Below are 27,537 nucleotides of genomic sequence, written 5' to 3'. Positions count from 1 at the left end.
GTCGTATTCTCAACTCAATATAACATCAAGTATATAAATAGCTCTATCTCAGTCAATTTACAGCAGAGACCATTGAAACCTGGCAGGCTAATAGTTCTAAGGGAAATACACCTATGGCTATAAAAAATTCGGTTCCCATGGCAACTCACTCTTTTCCAGTCCCCTCCAACCTGATTTCAATATTTTAGTGATTTTCAGCTTGAAAACATTTAACAAGGCCACGAACTCGACCTAACATATTTATACACTTGCTGGATCATGCAGACGAGGCACCGTTGGCAAATATCAAAATAGAACACCCAAGGTGGCAAGCAAAGCCTTAAGTATCAAGGAGGACTGGAACCCAGTATGTTGCCATGGTAACAAAACTGATAAGCTCATATTATGGAGAGCACCTAGAATGATGTCACTGCAAAGAATCAAGCATTTCTGATACAACTTGGCTGAGATATCTTTTTTCATAATATTTGACCAAAATTCGGTTGAGTTTATGACGTCATCACTTGACTAATTTGCATATGTTAAAAACTTGAATTTCTCTGGAACAAAAAGAGATGTTTGAAAATAGTAAACAGCATTCTTCTTCACGTACAGACTACTTGTTTATGTTTTAAAATGGCTCAGATTAGAAAGACGCGAATTTCGTCACAGTAGCACTTTAAAAAAGATGGCAAAATCAGCTACATACTCCAGCAATAAGGCCACCTACTTCTGTCAAAATTTGGTGTTGACCCCACAAAACTAACATCAATTGCATAACTGCATGTGCATACAAGTAACAGATCCAAATTGTATAATTACATGCTCATAATTGACAGAAACTACACAACTGCATGTGTACACACATGCATGAATTGCCTAACTGCTTGCATACACATTGTAAACAATATGAATTCCACAATTTTAATTCATAGCAGTCATTATGTTTTAAAGAAGTAGTCTCTGTAAGGAAAGTAGCCATCCATAGTTTGCCAAAATTAACTGAGATGGATGCATGTACATGTACATGTATTAACACCCTATCATGAAATTTTTTTACCCAGGATCCTGTAGTTCGCACTTTGTGTTTATCAGAGACGTGTATAATAGAAAGAGATCCTGCAACTTACATCATCGTCAGCTGTCATCCACTAAGTGATGTAAGTTATTTTCAGTTAGTTGGATTAAAATTATTTTGCTAATGGTCATTTGTAACCACACTGTAAATGTACTGTTAAAAGGATTAAACATCTACAACACATACCCTTATGTACACTTTTAAAGGCCAGGCGCTTGTAAAAGATAAATTTACTGCTGCAGGTGCAACACAGTTTGAGCTAGAAGAGCATCTTCATAAATGCTCATTTTTGTAAGAATTAATCTAAATTGCTGCCACCCATTCTCAATTTTCTGGGGGAACATGTCTTCAGGGTGTCCACTTCTCAGTTTCTGGCTAATTTAGTCAAGTCCATCCTGATAAGCCACACCTTTCTGCCTAAAATGTTTGAGTGTTGTGTATTTAACAATACATCTGCAAGTTTAACTTATGTCACAAACAACACAATGGAGCAACAATATTATTGCGTTCGATGTTAGGAGAACGCATGATATTTGTGTCACTTCTTTCTGGATGCTGGGCGATTTCTGGGTTTGGGTGCCATCTTGGACCAGCTGACCACTCGCCTCCGTTTCATGCGAGAGCTTTAAATCCCGCACAATGCCGTTGTCACACAGCAAGTTGACTGACAATGTTTGTAGACCGCCACACAATGATTAACCTTTAGCCAGCTTATATATATTGAGCACCTTTATTTAAAATATTTTTATATTTGTTCTGTTAGATGACATATAAACTGGTGCAATAATACCATATTGGTCAATAGCAGACTGAAGTGTTTTTATGAGCTATACACAGTTCTCCAACAATGTTGACTTTTAGAGAATAGAAAAAGAAAATTTAAATTATTTCTCTCTTTTTTTCACAGGTGTTTGCCATCATTCGCTCCACTGAAAATCCTCAGATGTTTGCAGTGGAGTTTGTCAGAGGAGCAACAAAGACATTTATGTCAACTGACAGGTTTGTTGAAGGGTCTGCAGTGCAGGCATAAGATTTCCTTTGATTGTAAATATTGAAAAAAAAATAAAAGAAGCATCTTTTGGAATCAGTTGATATTAGTCAGGAATTTATATTAATTTTTATTGATCAAAAACTTGTGATTTCCAGTAACATAGTAGGTGAAACATGCATACAGCTATTTCAATTAACATTGTCGGATCAAAGTATAAAGCTATTAGACAAGGCCTCAAGATTCTGTGGATTTTTTTATGAATAAGTTCATCAAAATCAGCTATGCCTCGTCTGTCCAGTGAAGATATACGATGGCAAGCCATTTGGATGAAAGAAATGTTAGGATATCAAATGGATGACGTGGCAGCCTCTTTGAAGATGTCTTTAAGCTTTCAGCTTTGATCCGACAACATTAATTGAAATAGCTATATATGCATATATGCTGTGGATAACCAAAGGTATTTCTTCAATGCTTGTCCACGGGAAAAAGAACTAACTACAGTATGACAATGAATTACAAAAAGGGTTATCACAGTTGGTACTTAGCCGCCCTGTGGTTTGTGCAAATTAGCTCCTTCTTCTTGTCTGTATCCCTTCCTACCCCCATTACAATGTTGTTCAATATACTACTGAAGGAAGACAGTTTCTGAGCATTGTATGGAGGAAGAAGAAGGGGCAGGGGTGCATATTTTAGTCAGTAGGGCTTGAAAACTTGAAAGTCAACAAGTGCAAGTCAGATTTCTTTGGTCAAAGTTCTTTTGCTTGGTTACAAAATTTCAGAAACTTCCTTGGCAAGAAGGAGCCACAAGCCAAAAATAAAGGAACATTTGACGTCCAGTTGCCATCTGTGATTCTCAAATTATGTCTTGTGCTTACAATGTGTGTTCCTTAATGAATCCTTTAAGGTGAAGAAATTCAAATCATTTTCATGGCAATGTGTTTTTGTTCATCAGAGATTCACTGCTGGCCAGTTTACTTGATGGTGTTCGTGCTAGCGGCAACAGAGATGTCTGTGTTAAAATGAAACCAACCAAGAGAGGTGTGTCCAATTCACCCTTCTCCAAAATGGCTGCAACAGATTTGAATGAGTTAAATTGAACTGAATGAAAAACTCATACCAGCACTGGAAAGAGCACCTTTACTTTAGTGACCTTGCAAAGTTTCAGCATATTAGGAGTTATATCAGCTTAGGAAATGTAAGATGAAATTTGACAAATTTACAGGCGTTTGGATGACTGGGGGTATACGTCATACCCTCAGTCATACAAACATCTGTAAATTTTTCATATTTCAACTTACATTTTCTCAGCTGATATTACACCTGATATGCTAAAACTTTGCAGGGTTACTAAAGTAAAAGTGCTCTTTCTAGTGTTGGTATACGTTTTTAATTTTAACTTATTTGAATTTTCAGCCGCCATTTTGGAGAAGGGTCTATTCATATGTGCCAAGTAAATGGGGAAATGTTAGGGATTGTTTGCTGTTCAGAGTGGAATGAGATTCGATGGTCTTATTAATGTTGAATGTTTTCAAAAAATCGTTTACAGGTTTTAGATTGGCTCCTGTTATTTCAACAGTCGATGAGGAAGTTGAAAGTCAGCATCTCAGATTCCTTGCAGTTCCACCAGGTAGATATTATTAGTTTCACAGTACTCAGGCTACAGGAACAGAAATGTTACATATGCCAGAATCATCAGCCGTCAGCTATACAAGTCATGTAGCCAAGGCCTTGTTTCAAGGGACATTGTTTTTATAATAATTATTGGGGGGGGGGGGGGTGGTGGTTAATAATCAGAATTTGATGGTATCATGCATGTTAAGTTTATGCACCCATCATTGCTAAGCCACAGGGTAGAGAGGCCAGGCAAAGGTGGGGCATGTAAACCTACCCTTTTGTTCAAGTATCCTGTTGAAGGGCAATGTGGATGCAGGCAAAAGAGTCACTAAAATTGTCTGAATTTGTTAGAAAGTCCACTAAAACAACCAAAGTCCCCATTATGGGGCAGATGATTGCATAAAAAAAATTAATTCCCCATGCGCAGCTGTATGCACCCACCCCCCCTCCCCACCTCAGCAGCTTAACCTTGATAGGAGCATTTATTTATAATACATGTATGTACAAATTGTAATAAGTTTCTGTGTAGACCACAGAGGCAGCAAATCAAGGTTTATTTGGCACAGGTGTCACTGAAAATATATTTTTCTCCTTTTCCAGCTACTTTTGCAGAAGCAGTTGAAAAGTTTAACAGTAACATTCCTTACAATGGACTTTTGCATGCTGTTACACAAGATGTAAGTACTGACTGTATCTTACAAGACCAGTTATGTTCATTTTTTGGTTTTTAAATTAAGTTTTAAAACCTCTATTGATCCTTTTATTCTTTCCATACAGGGTCTGTTTGCTGAGAACAAGGAGAAGCTGATAACAGGAGCAATTACAGCACTGCTTGCAATGGAAGGTAGCTCTTTAATAAAGACTGCAGCTGTTAGTAACTGTGGAAAATTACAAAATTAATTAAAATAAGTTTTGCAAGTGGTAGAATTACTTTACTCGAATGTGTAAAAGATGTGTTTTGCTAGCCAAGAGAAGGTTTGAACATAATAAATTATTTATCAACCACATGTCAAATGTCAAATGTTTTGCTTATAGTGGAAATGCACTTAGCTACCCAAAGCTAGTTTAAGCCCGCCGCACACGTGAGGAAAGAGCTGAGCAAAATGCCTCGCGAGGCAGATAGCTCAGCCGTTTCCTCTCGTGTGCGGCGAAGTTTTGGTGAGAATTTCGCCTCGCGAGGCATTTTGCTCAGCTCTCTCCTCACATGTGTGGCGGGCTTTACAGTCATTCCACTTGAAAATAATGGGAAACAAAATTAATAATAATAATAATAGTAATAATAATAATAATAATAATAATAATAATAATAATAATAATAATAATAAAATCGAACATGACATGTTAAAAATCCCAACTGGCAGGAGGCAAACCAGCTGGCTATTTACAAGCGTGGCCGAGGCAGGACTTGAACCTGGGTCCTCCAGATTTCAAGTCCAGTGTCCTAACTGCTGGGCCATGCAGCCTTCCAGTTTTACCTACGTGTATGTTTAAAGGAAGTGTCAGTGACAAGCAAACCAGTAGATATATGTGGCGTGATGTTGCACAAGTCAACCCAATAATAATTTGACAATTTGCAGGTGATCAAAATACCATCACAGCTGAAGATCTGGAAGGACAGTTTCAGGCCATCAGGAGACTTGTTGCTTCCAAAGCGGGATTTGAAGCCTTCACAACTCTACCCAAGTAAACATGAGTTTTCTCACTGACAGATGTAAAAACTACAAAATAATGATGACTCCAAAGAACATATCTTAAATTCATGTATAAGCAAGAAAATACAACCTTCACACATACATATGTAATTACTGTACATAATATCTGCATTTTTTTTTTTTTTTTGCTCACACTTTGATTAATAAGTTTGCAAGTTTTTTGGTGTCCTTATTGAACATTCTGTACTATAAAAAATTTTTAAACGTGTTTAAAACATGAAGACTAAAAAAAAAAACATAAGACTAACAGACTCTTCAGGATGCATTTAATATCATATCACACTTGATCCTCAATAGGTTGTGAGAATATGTTGCACTGGTCTAATTTCTTTCTTTTGTTTTTTTGCTAAGTAAAAGTTTAAACCAGACAAGCTTAGTTTTTGTGTTTCCTTTTGACAAAGATTCACTACCATCGCCTGAAACAAAGCAAAATAGAAGCAAATTTGTTTGAAAACTTGCCCATTGGTGTACTAAAGACATGAATCTTTGATCTCTAACAAATGGAAATCTTTAATTTTTTGGCTTCTTAGCTTGCTTAATGTCAAGAGCACCCTCTCTATAATAAATTGCATTTTAAGACATTTTCATTTAAGGAGAGGATGATCATTTCCTAACTTTTGTCATCAGATTCAGAGACAAGCTTGGTGTCAAGGTTGTAAAAGCACTGAAGAGAAATGATGATGGAGTCACACACGCGGCTATTGACATGCTGTGTGCTCTCATGCAGGTAGGATTCATTATGAGGAGGATGTCTTGTTCGTTATGTTTTGTAGAAGGTTTACTGTACACACTTAGGGCAGTGCCTCCTAATATTGAGGTATTTTGTGCAGTTTATGACTATGCGGGGAAATAAGATCTTAGAAAGGGTTGTTGGAATCCTAAAAGAAAATTAGGGGTAACCACAGATTTTCCCAGATAATCAAGCAACAACAATTCTAAAAAGCTTTTATTAGAATTTAGAGCAATGTATAGCATTAATTTTTCTATCCAAATTGAACCTAATCGTCCGTGAAAAATGCATGGTTAACCCCCCCCCCCCCCTTGTTATTCCAATAGCCCTTGCTAAGATCTACTCTTCCTACATAGTCATTACAGTGAACGCGCCTTACCATGGTTACCCAACAAACTTTTTATTACAAGTTAGCCAATCAGGATACACAAATTTTAGTAACGGTCACGCCTCCTTGCAAAGTCTAGAACAGGCAAGTGATTGAAATTATTGAAAACATGTTGTTTGTATTTGATGAACAAGGAGGAAGATATCCTGATTGGCTAACTTGTAAAAAAAAGTTTGTTGGGTGGCCACGGTAAGGTGTGTCACACTGTAACTGCACAAGAATGAAGTAAGTCATAGGCACCATCGTCAAGAAACCGAAATGTCTTGGACCATCTTGAGATGCACATCTTTTAGCATCTCCAAAATAATATCTACTCATTACTTACCAAGAGCTTCAAGAAAATTTTTTTCCTTTTACAAAAACATTCCAGAGATCTACCAACTTCTTGTCTTTTCAGTAGCTCATCAGAGTTCTTGTAATTTAGCGTAGAGAATTAATTGTTGGGGATTAATGATGTCTAATATCTGTTTCTTGTTTTGTTTTCAGCCTATGCATGATAATTATGACCTCAGGCAAGAGCAGATGAACAAGTCATCACTTCTTTCATCCAGAAAATTCCTTGGAACACTGTTAGAAATCTTCACTACCCATGTGGTAAGAAAGCCTTCATTTCAGGGTGACTACTGGAAACAAACTTCTAGGTACCTTACTGGTACATTCTTTTTTGCTTAATTGTGTTTTTATTTTTGTTTCAGAATCGAAGCACTGGGGCCCTTGTTGTTAGTTCACTCCTTGATTTCCTGACATTTGCACTGTGTCCACCTTACAGGTTGGTTTTGTTTAATGTTAAAAAATAGTGTTGGTTTCATGAAAATATAAAATAAAATGTCATTTGGAATCAATCATGGCATGATTAGTCATCAGACATTTGATTTTGCCATGCACTGGTCAGCCCTTCAAGGACAAAGATTTTGACTTGAAGTTTTGATAAAGCCTTAAATAGTAGACAACTACAGGCCTAAATAACGCCATTTTTGTAAATTGTTGGGATCGTGTCTGAATTGTTAAATTTTAATAATTGCTTTCTTTTTAAATAATTATCATAATAGAGCAAGTTTTCTCATCAATAATTTATGAAAAGAAAACCAAGGATATCACTACCATGAAGAAGGTTTGAAAATGTGATCTTGATTATCATAAAATTTGGTAAACTTTTGCTTTGAATTTCTCCTAAGAATTATTAATGGGTTGAGAATCTATGTCAAACACTTGAAAGAGTGCATTATCCAGTTTCCAATCGCCTCAAAGTTTGGCTGTGCATCATCTTTTCAACCCACTTCTTGGAATCTGGAAATTGGATGAAACACTCTAGAGTTCCTTGTGTTTGATACGTAACATCTTAAGTTTATTTCTTACAGAATTACCTGTAATCTCTTTTATCTTGCAGTGAAACAACAGAGGGAACTCAGTTTGACACATTGCTGGAGATGGTTGCAGATCTTGGGCGTAACATTTTCAAGCTATTTCAGGTGCGTTCTATGTAATAACTGGTTAACAACTGGTTTGCAGTCCATGCCTGAACTCCGTTAAGTTGCTGATTTAATATGCAGTATGCCCTGTTCCCTTTGTCAATGAGGTGCTCAATAAAATACTGCCCCAAACCTGAGGTACCATTCCGTTACATTCTGTACATGTAAGCAAACTGCTCCTAATGCCTGCCTATTATTTTTTTTTAAATAATTCATTAAATTTTTTAAATAATTCATCAAAAACATGCACTTGTTCAAGTACATGATTGCATGAATAAAAGCTACAAAGTAAAGATTTGCAGCGGTTTCTTCTAAAGGCAAAACTGCATCTAAGGCCAGTTGGATGCCAGGACAGTCAATATTGGTCTTTCTCTTTGAAGTTCAAGTTTATTGCGAAGCATATTAAGTTTGACAACATCACTTTCTGGCATATTCAGCAAGGGAATACAGCCAAACAATCTCCCTTTAAGAGAGAAAACAAACTTGTCATCTTTTCCTCTATCTTGATGAGACCTTGCATCCAGTGTTGTGTCTTACATTTCATCACATGGCTGTAGGTATCTTCTGGTTGCTGCTCTCAGGGTAGCCATGGATACCTGCATGCTATGTTTGGTGCTCGTATCTCGCCTGGTGCCACCTTCTCTTAGGCACCTTCCCCAAACTCATCAAACAATTGGCAATGTGTTTAATTTATTTCTGTTTACATATTTCAGCATCCATCTATGGCAATTGTCAAAGGAGCTGGAATGGTGATGAAGGCTGTGATTGAGGTGAGATTATAATCAGAGTTCTCACACACAACTGGGAGCCATGCCAAGCCGCCTATGCAGCAACCTGGCCTTTATTACATCAACAGCACAAATCAATAGCATTACAGCACAAACAAGAGAGCAGCAACGGCTGATATGAAATTAAGCCTAGATACCTACAAAAAACTCAAAACCATGCAGGGCGGGTGGGCGGGGCAGGTCAGGCAATGGCGGAAGGCAACAAAAACAACTGAACCCCGAAACGCCATGTGACCTGAAGACCCCACCACACACTCGAACCCATACTCCCCACCGTGTGTGAGAAATACGTTTTCCGCTTCATTCGTTCCTCAGCCAGCGGAAAACCACACTTATTTTGCGACAACCTTTTTTATGATCCTACATAGATTTTACGTGGGGTTCAAGACTTTTTGTACACAGTGAGGCAAAAATAATTATCATAAATTAAGCTTTGTAGAGCTGATTTAATTAAAAGAGGAAATAGGTAAATTCAAAATGTATCAGTTTTGTAATGATGTCTGTTAAGTGTTTGGAAGTGATGTTGTCCACTGGGCATACATTTCTTTTTAAAGAGCTGGAAAATTAAACTTCTGGAATATCTGTAAACTTGAATTAAATCAGAACTCTACAGTCCTGAGTGCTTAATTGTTTTTAATTTACCAATGGTTTGGCAAAATCTCTTCATAAATCCAGTTTAACAAAAAGTGGTGATTGAACATGTGAAAATGTTTTTGCACTCCAGGAGGGAGATTCAGAGGTTGCAGCAAAAATGCAGGACCTTGCTTTGGCTGAGGGAGCCCTTCCTCGTCATCTTCACACAGCAATGTACACACAAAGCACTGATAACAGACTGCTAACAAACAGGTGCAATGATTTAACAGCAAAATATCATTATATAAGTATCATAGCTAGAAGTGTACTTCTCTTTAACACCACTCAGGTCAATCCATCAGTCACCATCAATCACTGTTAGGACTAAATTTCATCCTCATTATATCATCTTTCACAAGGAATGCTCTTACTACTGGTTTGAGCCATTTTCTGAAAAAAAAATCGTTGGGGCACGATTGTCCTCTCTCAAGCAAAATGATGTGTGGAATTCTCTGTGATGACAATGTAAGGGTGCTTTGCATTTCTCAGAACTGGCTGACCAGACCAGTCAGTTTGTAAATGGATGTACCAGTAATATTTGAAGGATAAGTTTCACACTAGTTCTTCGAATTTCTTCAAAATGGCGCATACCAATTTCAAAGTGATTATTTTTAAAGATTTTGTAGCTCACCATCCTTTCAAATGACGCATTTAATTTACAGACTGGCTGGTCTGGCTGGCCACTGACTTCTAACAAACGAAAAGTGCCCTAAGATTGGATCAAGAGGGGTCAGTAATAGTATGCTCCTAGGCACTCTGTCTGTTTAAACTGAACCCACAAATCAACATTAATAAGCAGCTACAGTACCTAGTTCATTCAGCTCAGTAGGTTGCAGTGACTGAACAGCTTTATCTTACCGTGTACATACAGTACATGTACCTTCAGATGCACACCATTTAGTGTCATGCCTCTTCTAGTAATACTTCTTACATTTTTGTTTTGTTTTGTCAACAGACAACTCAGCAGACACCTGGTGACCCTGTGGGTCACAGGCCATCCAACTGCAATGGGTCTTCTGAAGAGGATAATGGTGAGAACACAGAGCTTGTTTGTTATGATTTTTATCTTCCCTGGAATAACTGTGATGCATTTTGTAAAAGATTAATAAACCAATAAAAGCACCATTTACTTGGATTGATTGTATCTCTTGTTCTGTTTTTAGCCTGCAGGGTTGATGAACTTTCTTACTTCAGATGACAAGGTACCATTTTAATCTATTGATGGTAAACTTTATGCATTTATTGGTCTTTTCACTTTTAAAATTATAACTCTTTTAATTTCCTTCTCTTTATGCCATGAATTGCAGGTTCCAGAAAGTGAAGAAGACAAGCTCCATGTGCGAGATAATGTAAAACTTGCTGAAGTAAGTGACAATCAGTAATTTTGCATCCTACTGTATCATCAGCACCATCACCACCACCGTCACCATTGTCGTCGTCATAATCACCACTAACACCTCCATCAATTAAATCATCACCATCATCATCACGATTTTTGTTGATCTGTTATAGGCACTTTGAGACAAATGTGGCCTCAATTTATCAAGAAAATAATTATTTTGTTTTTAATCCAAACATGCGATGAAGGCTGTGCCATTTAACACATGAAACCGAAGGCCTACAGGTTGGCTATGTCACCTTTTTACTTTTGAATAAAAAAAGAATAAAAAAAAACAATTAGGAGAACCCTGTATTTGTTCCATTTGGTAGATTAAGGAAGCTAGTGCACATTGTTATTGTCACTCTCTTGCTGTCATGATTAACTGGTGAAAATTGCTCTTTCTGCATTGTCCTTGAATTCCAATTCAACCAGGGTTTCAAGTGAATGAAGAGCTACGGTGTGGATGTACCACTGAAATTCCCATTCATATTAAATCATTTACTATAATATTATTTATTTATTCTATATTAAAAGCAGAAATTTACATGGTGTGTTGTTTTATGCAGGATTCTTCTAAACCCAAGAAGCATCAGTACCTTGTGCAGTTGGATGTAGTTCTAACTCACTGGAGAACAAAGATGGGACTGAAATCTAAAGATGTAAGAGAACTCTTTTCCAGTTCAACCCTAGTTAAACCACTATGCAAACAGTTCCTCTTGGCAGATTGTTTCTAAATCAACAAGAAGCAATCAACTACCCAAGGCATTTGATTTAGGTTCCCCAGAGCAAATCTAAGTACTTATGTTCTTCATTTGGAATGTTTTTCTTCAGTCAAACCAAAAACCTGTGGTTCTACGAAAGAGAAGACAAAGAGTGAAAAGCGATGCAAACTGGGAGCTTTTCTACTTCAAGTAAGTTACTTGATGTAAACAATGGAGTTACTGCATTATGTTTTCATATAGTGGAACTGTGTTTGACTAAACTGGTAAGTGTGCAAAAACGTTTATGGCCATATTTTAAAATGAGATTAATGTTAACCAATGTCTAACTATTGCCTCCAAGACCTCTGTCAAACAAAGAATAACCATTGGCTAACATTTTAACTTTGTTTTAAAAAATCAGCCCTTAAGTTCCCATTGACCAGACGGTTTGCATTTTAGTGGCCACATCAGGTTACACTGTCTATTTCTCACATCAGTTTCTGACAGCACTATTTATTGTGTATTAGGTTCAATCAAGATCACTCCCAACCCAATCTGATTTGGAACTACAAGGTGAGTCAGCTAACAAGTTACACTGTATTGCCATGCAATGAGACTGGTTTTGAGGCTATTTGTGGATTAATAGGGACATGGTTATATTTAGATCACCAAGGAATGATTTTTATAATCAGTTTACATTTCTTGTCATTCTTCTTTAGACACGAGAAGAATTGAGAGAAGCTTTAGAGGCAGAAATGAGGGCTTTTGCTGTAGACAAGGTTGGTCGTAAAAATGGCTGCCGGTCTTTGTTTGATACCTGTCAAATGTGGCAATAGCAAAGTTAAATACAGTTTGCATGACATTTTAAAAAACAGAATAAATTTTGTAATACAGTACTGTGCAAAAGTAATCAGAGCAAATTTCGAGACATTTTGCCGCGGTTCAATGAAAACCAGCGATTTTTTCAATGAAACGAAATATCACTAAACTCTTGACGAATTTTCGAAAGCGCTATTGTCTGGATATGTTCTGAATTCAAGAATAAATTTGTCATGTTGAATTTAGCAAAAAATGTTAAGGTTCATAGCAGTCTGCATCAAACTCGAGGAAATATAAGGTTTGGATATTATGATTTCTATAAAGAAATGAAGAAACAGTATGCTATCACTGTCCACATGCATTTTGTTGGAAGAGTTGTAATTTTGATATCTTGATATTTCCTCCAGTTGTGGTAAGATCTCTTATAAAGTTGCATTTTTGCTAAATTCAGTATGGCAACTTTCTAATTTCTGTATTAATTAGTTCTTCAACTTAATCTAATATTTATTGATGTCATGAATACTAACCAAATGGAAATGTTCTCCAAAAACTTTGCTAACATTTGAAGATGTGCTATCGAAAACTTTGTAATAATTGTGATTCTCTTTGTATTTCCCAAAGGAATAAGTGAATTTTATAAACATCAGCCATCTTTCAGGACAAATAACCTTAAGCTCAACAGCTTATTTTAGGCTTCCACACTATCTGTGCATGTGAGCCATATAGTATTGTATTTTGAATTATTATGAGTTGTATGTAATGTTGGATATTTGTATTTTTTTTTATCATTTTTTTGTTGTAACAACTGTCCCTTAGGCACAACGTGACAAGCTGCAAAGCTTTAACTTTTATTGTGCTTAAATGAAGATTCTCTTTCTGTTTGTCTGCTCTATGGTGTGTTGTTTGTTTTTATTTTCAACAGGATCTTGGTGCACAACATGTCATATCATGGAATCACCAAGAATTTGAAGTCAGATATGAGTGTCTTAATGAAGAGATCAAAATTGGTGACTACTACCTCAGACTATTGCTTGAAGAAGAAGAAGGGAAAACAATAATCCAAAACTCGTAAGCTGTACATCCTTTGTTTCCATTGTCATTGCTTTCTTTTTACCATGAAGAAACACACCTAAGGGCTTTTAACCCCAGTTGGTCCTCAAATCATAACTTGGTCAATATTTGGTCAATTGCAATGAAATGTTGTCAGTAAACTGGTCTTGGAAAGATCTCTGCATTAAAGTGGTACCCCACGGTATCTATGATGTGGAGTACCACACCTACATTTTTTCGAATTTTTTAATTCAATGTACTAACAGCCTCTGACATATCTCAGGTGGTTCTCTGCAAATTGAGCTACAGCCTGGTGGTAGACCTATCAGATATGCCAATCAGTGAAATTTTGTAGTTTTGTTTTGTAATTTTGATGTTTTAAAACCATTTCTGTTAAAGACCTTACTTCCTTCAGTTATCTTGATAAAAGAAATGAATTTTACTCATCACGACCTTTTAAATGGTACATAACACCTGAGCCTTGTGTTTTTCTTTGCTGTTTTGGAAAATGTAGCTAAGAAAACTTAGGCTGGAAAGGGTTAATTTCTAAACCCCATGGATGAAGTGCATGAACACTACACCGTTACCCTGAAAGGGAGAACATCGTCACCTATAGATTACAAAGCTTGACTCTATTAACATTTTGACGGCTTTATTTTCAGGTTAGAATTTTTCAATGACCTCTACCACAGATTTCTCCTCACAACCAAGTCAAACATGAAAGCAATGTGCTTACAAGTAAGTCCTCTTTTGGTTGAGGACAATTATTGCTATGGCATGTTATGTACATAACATTAGAGTGATTTAGAGTTACGTTCATGCCAAAGGGCAGACGTCATCAGGTGACCATGTTTATCCTTCATTTACCACTCACTCTTTTCAGTTTCTCAGTAAAATTGAGTAGTTTTGGTCAGCTTCAAAGGCCAAAATTATTTTGCACAGTTCTCTTCTGTGTACTCATTTTTTAAAGAAAACATAAATGCAAATCTAACATTTGATTTGCCATAAATGCAAATCTTGGTCTCTATTAGTTTACATTGTATACCATTTCTTTGTTTTTCTACCAGGCTATGACAAAGGTGTATAGTAGATGTTATGATGAAATTGGCGCCTTTAATGATACCAGATACATTGTTGGAATGCTGGAAAAGGTAAGACAATCCTATTCACTTTGATAATCTTTTATTTCTTCTGAATTCCCATTATGCTGTATTCAATTTGCTGTATGTAGGAACAAAACTTAAAGGATGAACGAGATATTACTTTAATTTTAAGATGTATTTAAAGTGTAACAGCTGATAAACTTTGCAAACACACATTTCTAGTAGTTTAAAATTCCTCGCTAAGAGGGTTTGTTGTGGGCAAACCCTTGTGTTGAACTGCTTTTCCAACCAAAATGTAGACCTGGCTTCATTTCTGTTCAGTTTTAGTTGCACTTTACTTCAAACTTCTGTTGTGTTCAATTTTTTTTTGTAGACAACAGACAGATTGGAGAGAGATCGCCTTATTCTCTTCTTGAATGCACTTATCAAGAACAAGGTAAGAATTCTTTGTAATTGTTGGCTGCCATTCTGGCATTTCATATAAGCTTTCAAATTATGTTGCAGTAACTGATTGTGCAATTCATGCAGGTGGAAAAATGAAGCTTGCAACTGAGTCACTATATTCCTTTCCAATTGATTCTGTGAGGAATACCATGACATGAATTCATCTGCCAAATGTTTCAGTCAACAACTGGAAGCATACTTGAAAGTAATGAGCTTAAATTTGATTCTGTGTAAACTTCCATGACAGAAATTCATGTTTGGGTCTCTACATCTACATAATATAAATGATGGTAATTACCAATGCAAAAAACACAAAGTAGTAAGGCAAAATTGATTCCAGATAGATAGCAATAAATTGCATAGATTTAGTACCACAGTAAACATACAAAAGCAGTAAGACTAAAATTGATTTTGTGTTGACTTCCACAAGTTAAATGCACGTTTGCAATTAACATTTGATGTAACCACTGCACTGCAGTCAGGTTGAAACTGAATCTGCAAAGTGCCTTGACGTAAATTCATATGTCTCTTGATGCTACCACTCAAAAGAAGTAGGAATATGTATAGATTACTGTGATGTAATTACACGTTTGCCATGTGTTGTCACAACTAGTAACGTTGATGTTGATTATGTGTAGACTACTGTGGTGTTTTTGTTTGTGGGTCATTATTGCTTGAAATGTGTGAATTCTGGGTTATGGATGTGAAAGATAATGGTCGTTTATGGTTACCTTCATCCACAGAGAAATGTGAAAGAAATGATGGATGTAAATGGCATTAGAGTACTTGTGGATCTTCTAACACTTGCACATCTTCACACAGCAAGGGCTGTTGTACCATTTCAGGTAACGTTCTTGTAATTAAATGCCATTGCTTGGTAAACAATTAGTCGTTCAGATGAAAGTAATTAGTTATTGGGCAGTCTTTTCCTATTGATTTTGATTAAAGACGCTCTTGTGAGCAGTTGGATTAAAGGGACCCTGTCACACAGATTTTGCTGTATGTTGGCAAAAACTGCTTAAATATTTGACAGAGAACCCTTCTTTAATGTAAAATCGCTCCTAGAGCAACGGGAGGCGAATGTAAAAGGATTTTTGCGAGGGAGAATAAACTATAACAAGTTTTTAGCAATTTCTCCGAACCTCACAGGATTAGCTTGAAAAAATTGGCCATGTTGCAATCCATATTCCCCATCCTAGCCATCTGCAGACAAAAATGATTGATACTAGTTTCTGTGCCCTAGTAGGCATATTTTTAACAAAATTGAACCATTGTTTATCAATACAAATATGTTTCTTCGCTATTCAGTGACACTAAAATTAGGTGGCACAGCCCCGTTAAGCATGCTGACATTGTCTTTGTTTCCATTTTATTTGTTTGAAGAGCAACTTGCTGGAGGCATCTCCAGAGACAATGCAGCGTGAAGGTGAAAAAGAATGGTACTATGGCAACAAGGAGAAAGAAAGATTAGGACCTTTTAGCTTCAAAGAGGTCGGTAATCATATGTAGCAAACTATTGGTGGTATCATCACCCACACAAAAGCGTGGTGGGATCTACAGTTCATTATTAAATGATCACAATGCTATACAATTATGAACTGACTGAGCATGTGTGGTACGACATTGTAGGCTTTAGGGCATGGTTTATGGGTCAAGTGCAAAATGGTCTGTGTATTATTGAGAGCAAATTAAACATAACCCCAATCCAGTTGAACCTTGCTTGATCAATAAGCAAGCATTTCATACTTCATTTGATGGCAAAACTATGGAAAAATCGTGGTAAATATTTTATTAATGTCAGCTTGTTTGTAGGGTAAATGAAAAGAACATATCACCAACTGACGTCAACCCCTCTGGCGTATTAAAGACATGTTGTGTGAAACATGTGGCTGCATGGCTAGAGTTTTTAGTGGAGTAGATACTGTGCTTTATTTTTTTTTTTTTTCAATGCAAGTTCCAATATAGGTGTGGATTATTTTCAGATGAAGGAAATGGCAGTTGAAGGAACTCTTCGACCTGAAACAAAGTGTTGGGCTCAAGGCATGGATGGTTGGAGACCCCTGCAGAGCATTCCACAACTCAAATGGTACCTGCTGGCCACAGGCACTGCTGTTACGAATGAAACAGATCTGGCTGTGCTCATCTTGAACATGCTCAACAAGATGTGTGAATTCTACCCAAACAGGTTAATTTATTGTAAATGTATATACAGATTTGATGCTGCAGTTGGCAATGGTTAGGTGCTAAGAGGAGTAGTCAAGAGAAGTGTCTAAAACTTTAAAATAGGGGAAAAATGGCTTGACTACAAACTAAAGCCTGGTTTTCACTAGGACATAAGCGCAACAAGAACTATCACATTTGTTCTTCTTGTGCTTTTGCTTATGCTTATGTCGCAGTTTTCACTAATGACAACGGGGGCGACATAAGCCAAGGACAAGGCAGTCAAACGTTTTGTCCGCCATCTTGCTTAACATCGAGGGGAGCTGGTATCAAGAACTCATGCCAAGAAATTTTTTTTTCATTGAGACCCAAAATATGTTCACAGGAGAGAGAAAACAAAAACAGAGCTTGTGTAATCTTGAGCCATAAACCAACTGCAGAGAGACAACTGACTACCTCAGCTTTCTTTTGGAGAGGCTTAAACACCCCTTATTCGTAAATTGCGTGTTAACCTGTTTTAAACTCTTGCCTGATATTGAAAAGTATCCAACCTGAAGTTTACCCTTAAAATTGTAACAGTTTAGTCTCATTTCCCATGAATGTTCTCAGAAACACTGGCTCTCCACCGCAACTGTTAGTTACCTTTCTGACGCACAGCTTGCCTGTTATGTTTTACGAAAATAAGGATCCCATCTTGGGGAAATATTTGGCTGACATATTTTCGATTTACTTTCCAGAGATGCTGATGGTGCAATTGTAAGACCTCTTCCAAGAGCAAAGAGAATGTTGTCAGAGGCCACATGTTTGCCACATCTAGTTCAGGTATGCAGCGGTTTTGTCCTCGCTACGTGTAGGGCTGTCAGAGCTTTTTCTCTAAGATGAAATTGCTTTTAAAGCACCGGAAGAACAAACTACAATCAGTTTTTAGCGATTTCTTGAAGTGCACAAAACGAACTTCCAATTTTTTCAAGTTGCAATCTGTTTCCATCCTAGCTATCTGCAGCCAAAGATAATTAATATTAGTTTCTGTGTACTAATAGAGTAATTGTTAACGAAACTAAACCATTATTTTAATGTCTCCATCGACACAAATATAATTTTTTTACTTGTAGAGTGAAACTAAAAATAGGTGACACGGCCCCTTTAAGTTTTGAGCCACACGTTGTATTGAACTGCATCTCTGTTACAAACTTGTTGCTTTGTGAGGGCTCACCAGTACATCGAATCCGTTTAGCACCCAAGATTACCTGCACATGTAACACCAATATCCTATCAAGGGTATTCAACTGTAACAGACGCGTTTTGTTCAAAGGCGCAAAACAAAGCTTGTTAAAAAGTTTTTAGTTTCTCTGGTTAATCCATATTTTGCCTCATTGCAGCTGTTACTAACGTTCGATCCTATCATTGTGGAGAAAGTGGCTATTCTGCTTCTCAACATGATGGTGGTAAGTGTATGTTTACAAAGTGCTTTTTTGTTTGGTTCAGTTAACATTTGTAAGGTTTACAAACGACGTTGCTCCGGAGAAGGGAGATTTTGCGTAGGTTATGTCTCGAAAACGAAGCACGAATCAGTGTTGGCTACTTGAAGATCGGAGATTCCATGTAGGATCAGGTGACCTAGAAGACCAAAACATCATAACAAATTAAGAAAGTTCTGTACTATTGCCATATGGCAGTGGCTTAGTTAACAAAGATACGTGTAAACTATGTCCTCTTTACAGCTGTTGTTTGCTTTTTATTCCAGGATAACCCCATCCTGCCGCGACTGTACCTGACTGGTGTTTTCTTCTTTATAATGATGTACACAGGATCAAATGTCCTACCAATCGGGAGGTATAACACTGTTCAGAATGTAATTCTCCTTCTAATAACCTAAAACAACAAGCAGAGAGATCGGGAGAATTTACAAGAATAGTCGACCAAGGGTATAGTTTATTCATCTGTCAGTATCACTGAATGGGTTATGATAACTGTTTGCTGTCAATTTTTTGAACCCCTGGCTGATCTGGTGCTAATAAGTATCTTTAATTTAATTGTTATGTATTGGTGTTCTCAATTATTATAATTATTTCTAAGTTTGGTTAGTTGATTAGAGTTTTGTTAGGTCCTGTTGGATATTTATAGAAATTGATTGACTGATTGATCTCAATTGTTATTTTCAATCTTTACATATGGTTACCAATTTTTATAAGCTAATTACAGTGGACCGCAAGTAGCGAAAGCTAATTGAGGCGGTCAGTGAAAGAGAAAAAGAAATATACAATATATTGAAGAGACATACACAATAGAAGAAATGAAGTATTATGTTATATAAGCCCGTATATAAGAGACCGAAAGGTAATTACATTTTATAAAACAAATAAATACACATATATGTATATGATATACACTAGCAGCTATGAGAAAAGAAGTAGCTAATGCTATTAGTTATTAATATTGAAGGACTTACAGTAAGCATTGTAAATTTACACTTTCCACTTGTCAGATTTCTTCAAGAAGTGCACACAAAGCAGGCCTTCAGGACTGAAGAGGTAATAGGATTAAATAAACTATATTCCATGAGAGACACCAAGCTTCAGACAGTTCCAAATAGCCATGTGAGAATCACTCCCTCTGGCAACTGACTCGGCCCATGGTTTGAGCTTGAAAACGTTCCTGCTTCAGTTTTTATTGAGCGTTCATGGTACCTCCTAAAGACCTAAAATAAAACAGGTCCTCGTTGCGAACACAAAAAAAATAGTAGTTCTTCCCCTGACCTAGGATGTCATTGTTAACCATGCAAGGTTTTCTTGTAGTGCTTGTTTACACTCAAGGCCTTAAGTATTGTTGTCCAGGGGATGGTGACAAAATTGCAGTTAGCAGGGCCAGAAAGTTTCTTTCCTTCTTGAAGGGATCCTCCATTCTGACAACAAGTTGATGTTAAATTGTTGAAAATAATGTCTAAATTCTAAATCTTAGTTTAAAAGTAGAAGTGACATTCAAATGTGCTAAAAATTACGTATGATTATCGCCTATTTTCGATTTTATATTTCCCGGGCACCGCCATTTTAGATTTCTTGACGTCACACAGTAGTCGCTATTGTCAGTAAGCAGAAGTTCTTTTGTGTGAAACAATCGAGCAACCGCATTACATCATGAAAACCAAGATGGCGGCGCCCGGGAAATACTAAAAGGGAAAAGAGGTCATAATCAAAATCCTGTTTTGTCCGACACAGAAATATTATTTCCATGTTTTCCAACAAAATTTGAAATTAGATAGTATTTTCAACAATTTAACGTTAATTTACTTCAAGAGTGGAGGTTCCCTTTAAAAGATGCAGCATACCATACAGAAATAAAAGTGCAGCACGTATCGCTCGCTGTCTGATGAATCAACATCTTAATCCTGTTACAGAACCAACAAACAGATTTGTTCCAGAGAAGCATTCTTGGTCCTATACTTCCAGAGGCCATGGTTTGTTACCTAGAGAATCATGGTAAGATGTCGCATCATCTACGCGTCTACTTCTGTTGTAGCATGCACAGCTAGCAGTACTGTCCACACAGGCAAATTTTGGTGGCAGAGCCGCGATAAGCGCCGTGAGCCAACAGTGCCACAGTTAAAGGGGAACTGTCACGGAGATTTTGCTGTATTTTGAACAAAGCTACTCAAAAATTTAACACAGAACTTTTTCCTTAACATGAAATTGTTCGTAAAGCACCGGGTGGTAAATATTAACTGATTTTTCCAATGAAGACCAAACTATAATGAGTTTTAGCAATTTCTCCAAAATACACAGGAAGAAATTGAAACAAATTGGCCAAGATGTAATCCATTTTCATCCAAGCCACCCGCAGCAAAAGATAACAAATACTTGCTTAATATTACTGGGCCAGGTTGTTCGAAAGCCAATTAACGCTAATCTATGATTAGAAGTTAAACGAGGTTTTCATCTCGCTCGTTAAAAATGGTTTTAAAGGCTAATTTCGAGCTGAAGGTAAAGAAAAGTCTAAATGAAAACTGAGGGGCAAAAAATCTTTTGGAAGAATCTTTATTGATCAGTAATTAAACTTGAATCAAAGTTTACGTTAATCCAGGATTAGCTTAATCAGGCTTTGAACAACTGGGCCCAGAAAGGCAAAGGCACGCTAAAGATCTGTGACACTGCCTCTTTAAGATCCCAATTGGACATTTGCTGCCAAAATCTTACCTTCATGCAGACAATACTGCAATTTCTGTTGCCTACGATGGCCTTGGAGTTAAAGCCGTTGTTGAAAAAGTATAACATGTAACATTTCTTTTGACTAGGTCATGAAAAGTTTGCACAAATTTTCTTGGGAGAATTTGACACACCAGAAGCCATTTGGAACAATGAAATGAGGTAACAAGTCAGTGTTATAGATAGTTTTTTTTTTACCTCAGGTTTTTGTTTTATCGTTAAATTGTGTTCTTTTTCTGCAGGCGGATGATGATAGAGAAGATTGCTGCTCATTTAGGAGACTTCACCCCCAGGCTTCAAAGCAACACCAGAGCTCTTTATCAGGTGACTAGTCTTCTAGTTAACTTCTGGCTTAAGGTTACCCGGTACCTTCAGAGGTGTCTCGCGTCCAAGCGATGTAGCACGTCCGGTTTAAACTGTAGATACCTGAACCCTTATATCAAATTAAATCTTAGGCCCGGTTCAGACGCCGTACTTCACATGAGCCGAAACAAATTCAATGAATTAAGTTCATGTGAAGTACGGCGTCTGAATCAATTCAGAACGGCCAATTTAATTCGGATCGGCTCAGCAATTTTTCCCGCCTGGCTCAGCCGGGAATAACGGCTGTAGACCGGCTTTGATTCAGACGCCGTACTTCACAAGAGCCGAATCGAATGCATAAATTATTATAATGTATTTTTCCAACGCTTTCCCCCTTAAAACATGCGTAGAAGAGTGTTGAAGAAAAAAACAACATGGCGGCCTGGCGGGCAAAACTTTCTGTGACGAGTTCTAGCGAAGCTGACATGTGTAGTTCGTGTTTTAGCACGACAAAATATAAATGTCTGAAATGTAAATTTCCATTTGCAACAACTGTTCGATTTTTGTGGAGGATGAAGATTCCTCGGATTCTTCTTTTTGCTGAGTTTTCCAGTATTTTTCGCAGAAAAAAGGCTCTTGTTTCCATTTTGTTACCAGCGTCCGCCATGTTTAAGCTGTGTTTTCAAGGTATGTTTCACCGCTGACCCGAATCCGCAATTTTTAGGGGAATTAATTTCGGCTGAATTAGTTCGGCGTCTGAATCAATTCAGCCGGGATTAATTAATTTGGGTCGGTCTAAATTCGAATTCGATTCGGCTCATGTGAAGTACGGCGTCTGAACCGGGCCTTATAGAGCTGGCTATCCAACTAAACCAAGAATTTTGAAATAAAATGAATTGCCGAATTTTTAGCGCTGTTTTCTCGAATAAATTTTTGCACTTGGAGGAGCCACTTCAAAGAGCTAAAACTCAACAGGAATTTGTTCGTTTGCCTTCAAATTTGGACAGTAGCTAGTTTAACATATAAACAACAAAAACGTGTCTGCGAATTTGTTCTTTCGAAATATTTTTTCTCCGAGAGCGATTTTTGTACGATTACTCCACATTTTTTTCATCCTATTTCGAAAATTCTCTATAACTTTTCACTGCGATTGAATATGGCAAAACGCAGACACGTTTTTTTAGCGCTTTGGGTCCGGACTCTGAAGGTCCCGGGTAACCTTAAAATTTCAACAAGTGGTAGTAATCGGAAGGTCATAGGTTTGACTCCTGTTTGGATAATTTGGATTGTCTTTTTTCGAGTATGCCTTTGTCACTGACTGAAAAAATACATCCATGAATGTTTGCAATATTTGACAATCCACTATAAAGGGTAACAGGTTGTTTTAAAGCCTGTAAAATTTGTTAGGGCTTTCGTTTATGTGATGGTTCTGTTGAAACTGCAGGGATATTGAAACAGGAGTTTTTCGTGCTGGGATTCTGTTAGAAATAGAACCACCAGCCCCGTGCTTCTAGAACACTTATCAACAAATAAGGTGCTTTAACCCTATCTAGACCGGGGAAAGATTCTGCCCGCGGCAAATTTGAACGTGAATAACCTTTTAACTATTTGCGTCAACGCAATGAAACTTGGTGACCTTTTCAGAAATGTATCTGGGAACAATTTGGTGTGGTTGGTAAGTGTTCGTTGGCTTTGATGTTGCCATGTCGCAACTAAACCTCTGGGAATTGAACGCTATTTTTATGCAAATACTTTTTTTTTTGTTTCAGTAAACCAATATGGCGGGTAGTCACGTGAATGAAAACGCTCTATAAGGGATTTGTTATCACGTAGAGGGTTTTCTCTAACAAGTAGTAAAGTTCAGCTTTTTAACTGCAAATGTCCCTTTGGAATCGTAATTATGATGTTGTCTTGAGCAGTTCATGAAAAAGATTTATGACACTACAACAGCAAGTAGTTATAGACCATAGACTAATTTTAAACAGTTTACAATTTTTTTTCTAATTTCTAAAACTTGGAATTCTCTTTCAACACTTATCACTGGTTCATCTAACTTTCCTACCTTCACGAAACGAATGTACAAGTTTTTATTGAACGAATTCTGATTTATACATGTCGCACATACGAAGCACTATATTGTATTTATTGCGTTTTCGAGGTGACCTCTTTATTAAGCCCGAGGGCTAAAAACTGTCCCAGGGGACGTTTTCGGACACGCTGATTCGATTCGAAACTTTTAAAAGAATATTTGTCTCGCGTCCAAAACTCGACTTTTTTCAAGGGGTAGGTCCAGGATTTTGCGTCAAAAATGACCACATTTTTAAGTTTCTTGAGGTCTCCTCGCCGTATCTTTACTGCTACTTTAGTCTTACATTAATGTGTTTTATGGCAAATAAATAAAGATGGTGGTGATTTGCTTTCAACAATTACTATTATTTAAACATTGTTTTCCTTTTATTCTCATAGTACTGTCCTATACCAGCCATTTCATACCCACAACTGGAAAATGAACTCTTCTGCAACATCTATTACTTGAGACATTTGTGCGACACAGACAAGTTCCCTGACTGGCCAATCAGAGAACCGGTATGTTTTCGTTATCAGTGACCAGTGATCGTTACAGTTTGAATTTATATTCCAGGAAGAGCAATGACAATATTTAGCAATAGACCCTTCTCAAAAATGGCGGCCGAAAATTCAAATAAGTTAAAATTAAAAACGTATACCAGCACTAGAAAGAGCACTTTTACTTTAGTAACCCTGCAAAGTTTCACCTTATCAGGTGTAATATCAGCTGAGAAAATGTAAGTTGAAAAATGAAAAATTTAGAGACGTTTGTATGAATGGGGGTATACGTCAAAACAAACGTCTGTAAATTTGTCAAATTTCATCTTACATTTCCTAAGCTGATATAACACCTAATATGCTAAAACTTTGCAAGGTTACTAAAGTGAAGGTGCTCTTTCCAATGCTGGTATCAGGTTTTCATTCAGTTCAATTTTGACTCATTCAAATCTGTTGCCGCCATTTTGGAGAAGGGTCTATTAGGGTGGCCCTCAAGCGCCGAATCGGAATTTGTTAGTGTTGGTTTTTGTGGAGTGTGGTAAACCGGAGTACCCGGAGAAAACCCCTCGGAGTAGGGACGGGAACGAACAACAAACTCAACCCACATATGGCGTCAACGCCGGAAATTGAACCCGGGCCACATTGGTGGGAGGCAAGTGCTCTCAACACTGCGCCATCCCTGGTTACCATAACGAGGACAGGTTTTGCCAAAACCAACTTGTATACAACTGAATACCGGAAATGGAAACTTCTTGTTGTAATTTGCTAAAGCTTTTGCTTTCTTGCGGCTTAAAACTGTCACTTTCAACCTCTTGTTCTATTTCGTTTTTCAGGTTAAATTGCTGAAGGACATTCTAGAAGCTTGGAAGAAAGAAGTGGAAAAGAAGCCTTCAAACTTGACCTTAGATGAAGCCTATGAGATACTTAAAGTAAAAAAAGACCCCTCAGGGTAAGAACTTCATTTTCTACGATGGAGCTTAAACAGGAATACGGCTGTACACGAAAAAACTGCTCAGTAGCGTTCGCTTCAATAATCACACTAACTTATTTTATCCAAAGATGCAAACGTTCGAACCGCCTTGTACAACTATCAAAGAATAGACGAAATTTAATGGAAGAAAGACCCTCACCAATATTTACGCAACTTAAGCAGTTGCGCAAAGAAAGGCTGAAAAAAATTCAGTCTTGAACGGGATTCGAACCCATGACCTCTGCGATACCGGTGCAGTGCTCAACCAACTGAGCTATCAAGCCAACTGGGAGCTGGTCATTACTGCGAGGGTCTTTCTTCTATTTAATCTTTCACCCCCTGTTCAAATATTTGTTTCATATATTCACATTCAGTGGAATAAATATTTCAAAATCGTACCGAATGTATGAATGATCGTCATCTACTTGACATGTTGTTGTCGTTTAGTTTATATAGAAGAAACTTGGTTATTTTGCCAGACAGGCTTTGCTCGTTTGCGTCCTTTAAATTTTTATATATATTATGTTGTTGTCTTGTTTATGTTAGAGCTGTGGATGAAGCTAAAGTGAGGAAAGCTTACTTCAGAATGGCGCAGAAATACCATCCAGACAAGAACCCCGAAGGGAGAGTGAGTGTTTGGAAAATCATGATTGGAAAATCGACTTCAACCTTAGATTTTTGTGCCCAATGAGAGTTTGTTCAAATCTGTTTGTTATCTGTTGATGGTAATCTTTACATGACTTAGTACAGCTTACCTTCAGCGTGTTTCATATCATTATAACGATTTGCAAATGTAACTTTACAAATCCCAAAAATTGGATCTCTATTGAGGAACGATGTGCGCTTAATTTACCTTTTGTACACAGTAAGTTATTAGAACTTTCGAGAGTCGGACCCCAGATATACCCAGATAGTTAGCAACTCTGCGCCAACCCTGCTCCCAACGGTTACTACAGTTTATGACTGTTACTTTTGCATAAGGTAGCAAATCGGATACTGTATTATGAAGCCTTTTCGGGACCTATTGTAAGAGCAGTTTTCATTTGAGTGTCGTAACACCAAACCCAAAGTAATCACTTTAATTAATTACAACTGACGTAAGCGGCGCAATGAACCAATCAGAATTGAAAGTAAATACATGTAACCGGCGCCAAGCGCGGGAAAACGTGGACACGATTTGCTTTGGTCCTGCTTCTCATTAATTGAGAAAGTGTTGCCAGTTTTGTTAACCAATCACAGAGCGTAGAAAAGAAAAAACAAAGCAAACGCGAATTACTTTGGACGCTCAATTGATATCCGTTCCTAGAAACAGTAGTTAGAATTCATCTTGTCTTAGTAGAGCTTCATGAGCCCGTCCTCTGGTGTTGATAAATTAATAATATTGTCCACTTTTCTTGTGCTTGTTTGTAGGACATTTTCGAAAAAGTGAACAAGGCGTATGAGTTTCTATGCTCAAAGGATTCGCGAAAAGTTCAAGGCCCTGATCCGCACAACATTGTGCTTATTCTCAAGGCTCAGTCCATTCTCTTCAAAAGATACAAAGAAGGTACGAAAGAAATTGCAGTGACCTTTATAATCAGTTTAAGCACAGTGGCCTTACGGTCATACTTTCAATCTGTGAAGGTCGGTGCCTCGAGCGTCATCCTTGATATCGTTTAATTTCCACATGCTTCGCCTTCAAGTAGGTGCTGACACACCTTTTATGAAACCTAACGAGTCTCATCCCGGGTACCGGAATCCAGGAAACTATTGGTTTTGGAATCCGAAATCCAGCCCTAGGAATCCGGAATCCGACCAGTGGAATCCGTAATATTCTACCATTCCATCAAAGGCGGTTTGGGGTGGAAGGAGGGGGTGATGGAGTGGGGTATTGCTATGGGTGGTAATGCTCCTATAATGGGGCGATCTGCACCGTTTGCAATGGCTTATAAGGTTGGTCGAAATGACAAAAGAACGAACAACATATGCTGTTCCCAACCCTAAAAAACAATGCAAATGCAGGTTATCAGAATCCATTGCAAATAGAACTTTTGAAGGGTGCATGTCTATAAGGCATAATTTGAATCGTGTAATTTTGTCGTTTGGTTTGTTGTCATTTTTCCAGAGCTCCAGCCTTACAAGTACGCCGGTTATCCCATGTTGATAAAGACCATCAGAATGGAGACTGATGGTGGCAGTGTGTTCTCAAAGGATGCGGCTCCTCTGTTGCCTGCTGCCTGCGAACTCGCTTATCACACTATCAACTGTTCTGCTCTTAATGCAGAGGAACTCCGCAGAGAAAACGGAATGGAGGTACGATACTATGTCAAATAAATAAATCACTTTATTTAAGTGTCAATGTATTTAGCGCAGAGCACCAACTGGGGACACTTTCCAGATCGAAGTGGAATTTAGAAATGTTGGTTTTTGAGGAGAACGGAAAACTGGACTACCCGGAGAAAAACCTAAAGAAGCAAGAAC

The 27,537-nt window shown here is 37.5% G+C and overlaps 1 protein-coding gene across 2 annotated transcripts in view; it reads left to right on the top strand.

Annotated features, from left to right (window-relative positions):
- LOC146455133 (dnaJ homolog subfamily C member 13-like) overlaps nt 1-27,537 on the top strand; it is a 50,868-nt gene that overhangs the window by 6,922 nt on the left and 16,409 nt on the right. For both annotated transcript variants that reach the window (XR_014859119.1, XM_085094810.1), the window contains exons 12-50: nt 1,044-1,139; nt 1,965-2,056; nt 3,001-3,086; nt 3,595-3,675; nt 4,263-4,339; nt 4,440-4,506; nt 5,240-5,345; nt 6,002-6,101; nt 6,979-7,086; nt 7,188-7,261; nt 7,880-7,961; nt 8,675-8,731; nt 9,474-9,595; nt 10,338-10,413; nt 10,546-10,584; nt 10,690-10,746; nt 11,330-11,422; nt 11,595-11,674; nt 11,992-12,037; nt 12,184-12,243; nt 13,206-13,351; nt 13,996-14,071; nt 14,401-14,484; nt 14,810-14,872; nt 15,624-15,725; nt 16,264-16,371; nt 16,863-17,065; nt 17,778-17,862; nt 18,420-18,485; nt 18,785-18,873; nt 19,526-19,571; nt 20,435-20,516; nt 21,329-21,401; nt 21,482-21,563; nt 24,009-24,128; nt 24,941-25,056; nt 25,624-25,705; nt 26,488-26,623; nt 27,182-27,369. Coding sequence is in view for 1 of the 2 variants with exons in the window: in XM_085094810.1 (XP_084950936.1) it covers nt 1,044-1,139; nt 1,965-2,056; nt 3,001-3,086; nt 3,595-3,675; nt 4,263-4,339; nt 4,440-4,506; nt 5,240-5,345; nt 6,002-6,101; nt 6,979-7,086; nt 7,188-7,261; nt 7,880-7,961; nt 8,675-8,731; nt 9,474-9,595; nt 10,338-10,413; nt 10,546-10,584; nt 10,690-10,746; nt 11,330-11,422; nt 11,595-11,674; nt 11,992-12,037; nt 12,184-12,243; nt 13,206-13,351; nt 13,996-14,071; nt 14,401-14,484; nt 14,810-14,872; nt 15,624-15,725; nt 16,264-16,371; nt 16,863-17,065; nt 17,778-17,862; nt 18,420-18,485; nt 18,785-18,873; nt 19,526-19,571; nt 20,435-20,516; nt 21,329-21,401; nt 21,482-21,563; nt 24,009-24,128; nt 24,941-25,056; nt 25,624-25,705; nt 26,488-26,623; nt 27,182-27,369 (3,546 nt within the window). In the remaining variant the exon portion in view is untranslated. The remainder of the gene's footprint in view (nt 1-1,043; nt 1,140-1,964; nt 2,057-3,000; nt 3,087-3,594; nt 3,676-4,262; nt 4,340-4,439; nt 4,507-5,239; nt 5,346-6,001; nt 6,102-6,978; nt 7,087-7,187; nt 7,262-7,879; nt 7,962-8,674; nt 8,732-9,473; nt 9,596-10,337; nt 10,414-10,545; nt 10,585-10,689; nt 10,747-11,329; nt 11,423-11,594; nt 11,675-11,991; nt 12,038-12,183; nt 12,244-13,205; nt 13,352-13,995; nt 14,072-14,400; nt 14,485-14,809; nt 14,873-15,623; nt 15,726-16,263; nt 16,372-16,862; nt 17,066-17,777; nt 17,863-18,419; nt 18,486-18,784; nt 18,874-19,525; nt 19,572-20,434; nt 20,517-21,328; nt 21,402-21,481; nt 21,564-24,008; nt 24,129-24,940; nt 25,057-25,623; nt 25,706-26,487; nt 26,624-27,181; nt 27,370-27,537) is intronic.

The sequence above is a fragment of the Pavona decussata genome, unplaced genomic scaffold, assembly GCF_977016875.1.
Source record: "Pavona decussata unplaced genomic scaffold, jaPavDecu1.1 SCAFFOLD_286, whole genome shotgun sequence".
Classification (NCBI taxonomy): Eukaryota; Metazoa; Cnidaria; class Anthozoa; order Scleractinia; family Agariciidae; genus Pavona; species Pavona decussata.
Note: the sequence above shows the minus strand (reverse complement) of the source record. Positions and strands in the feature narration are given on the sequence as shown.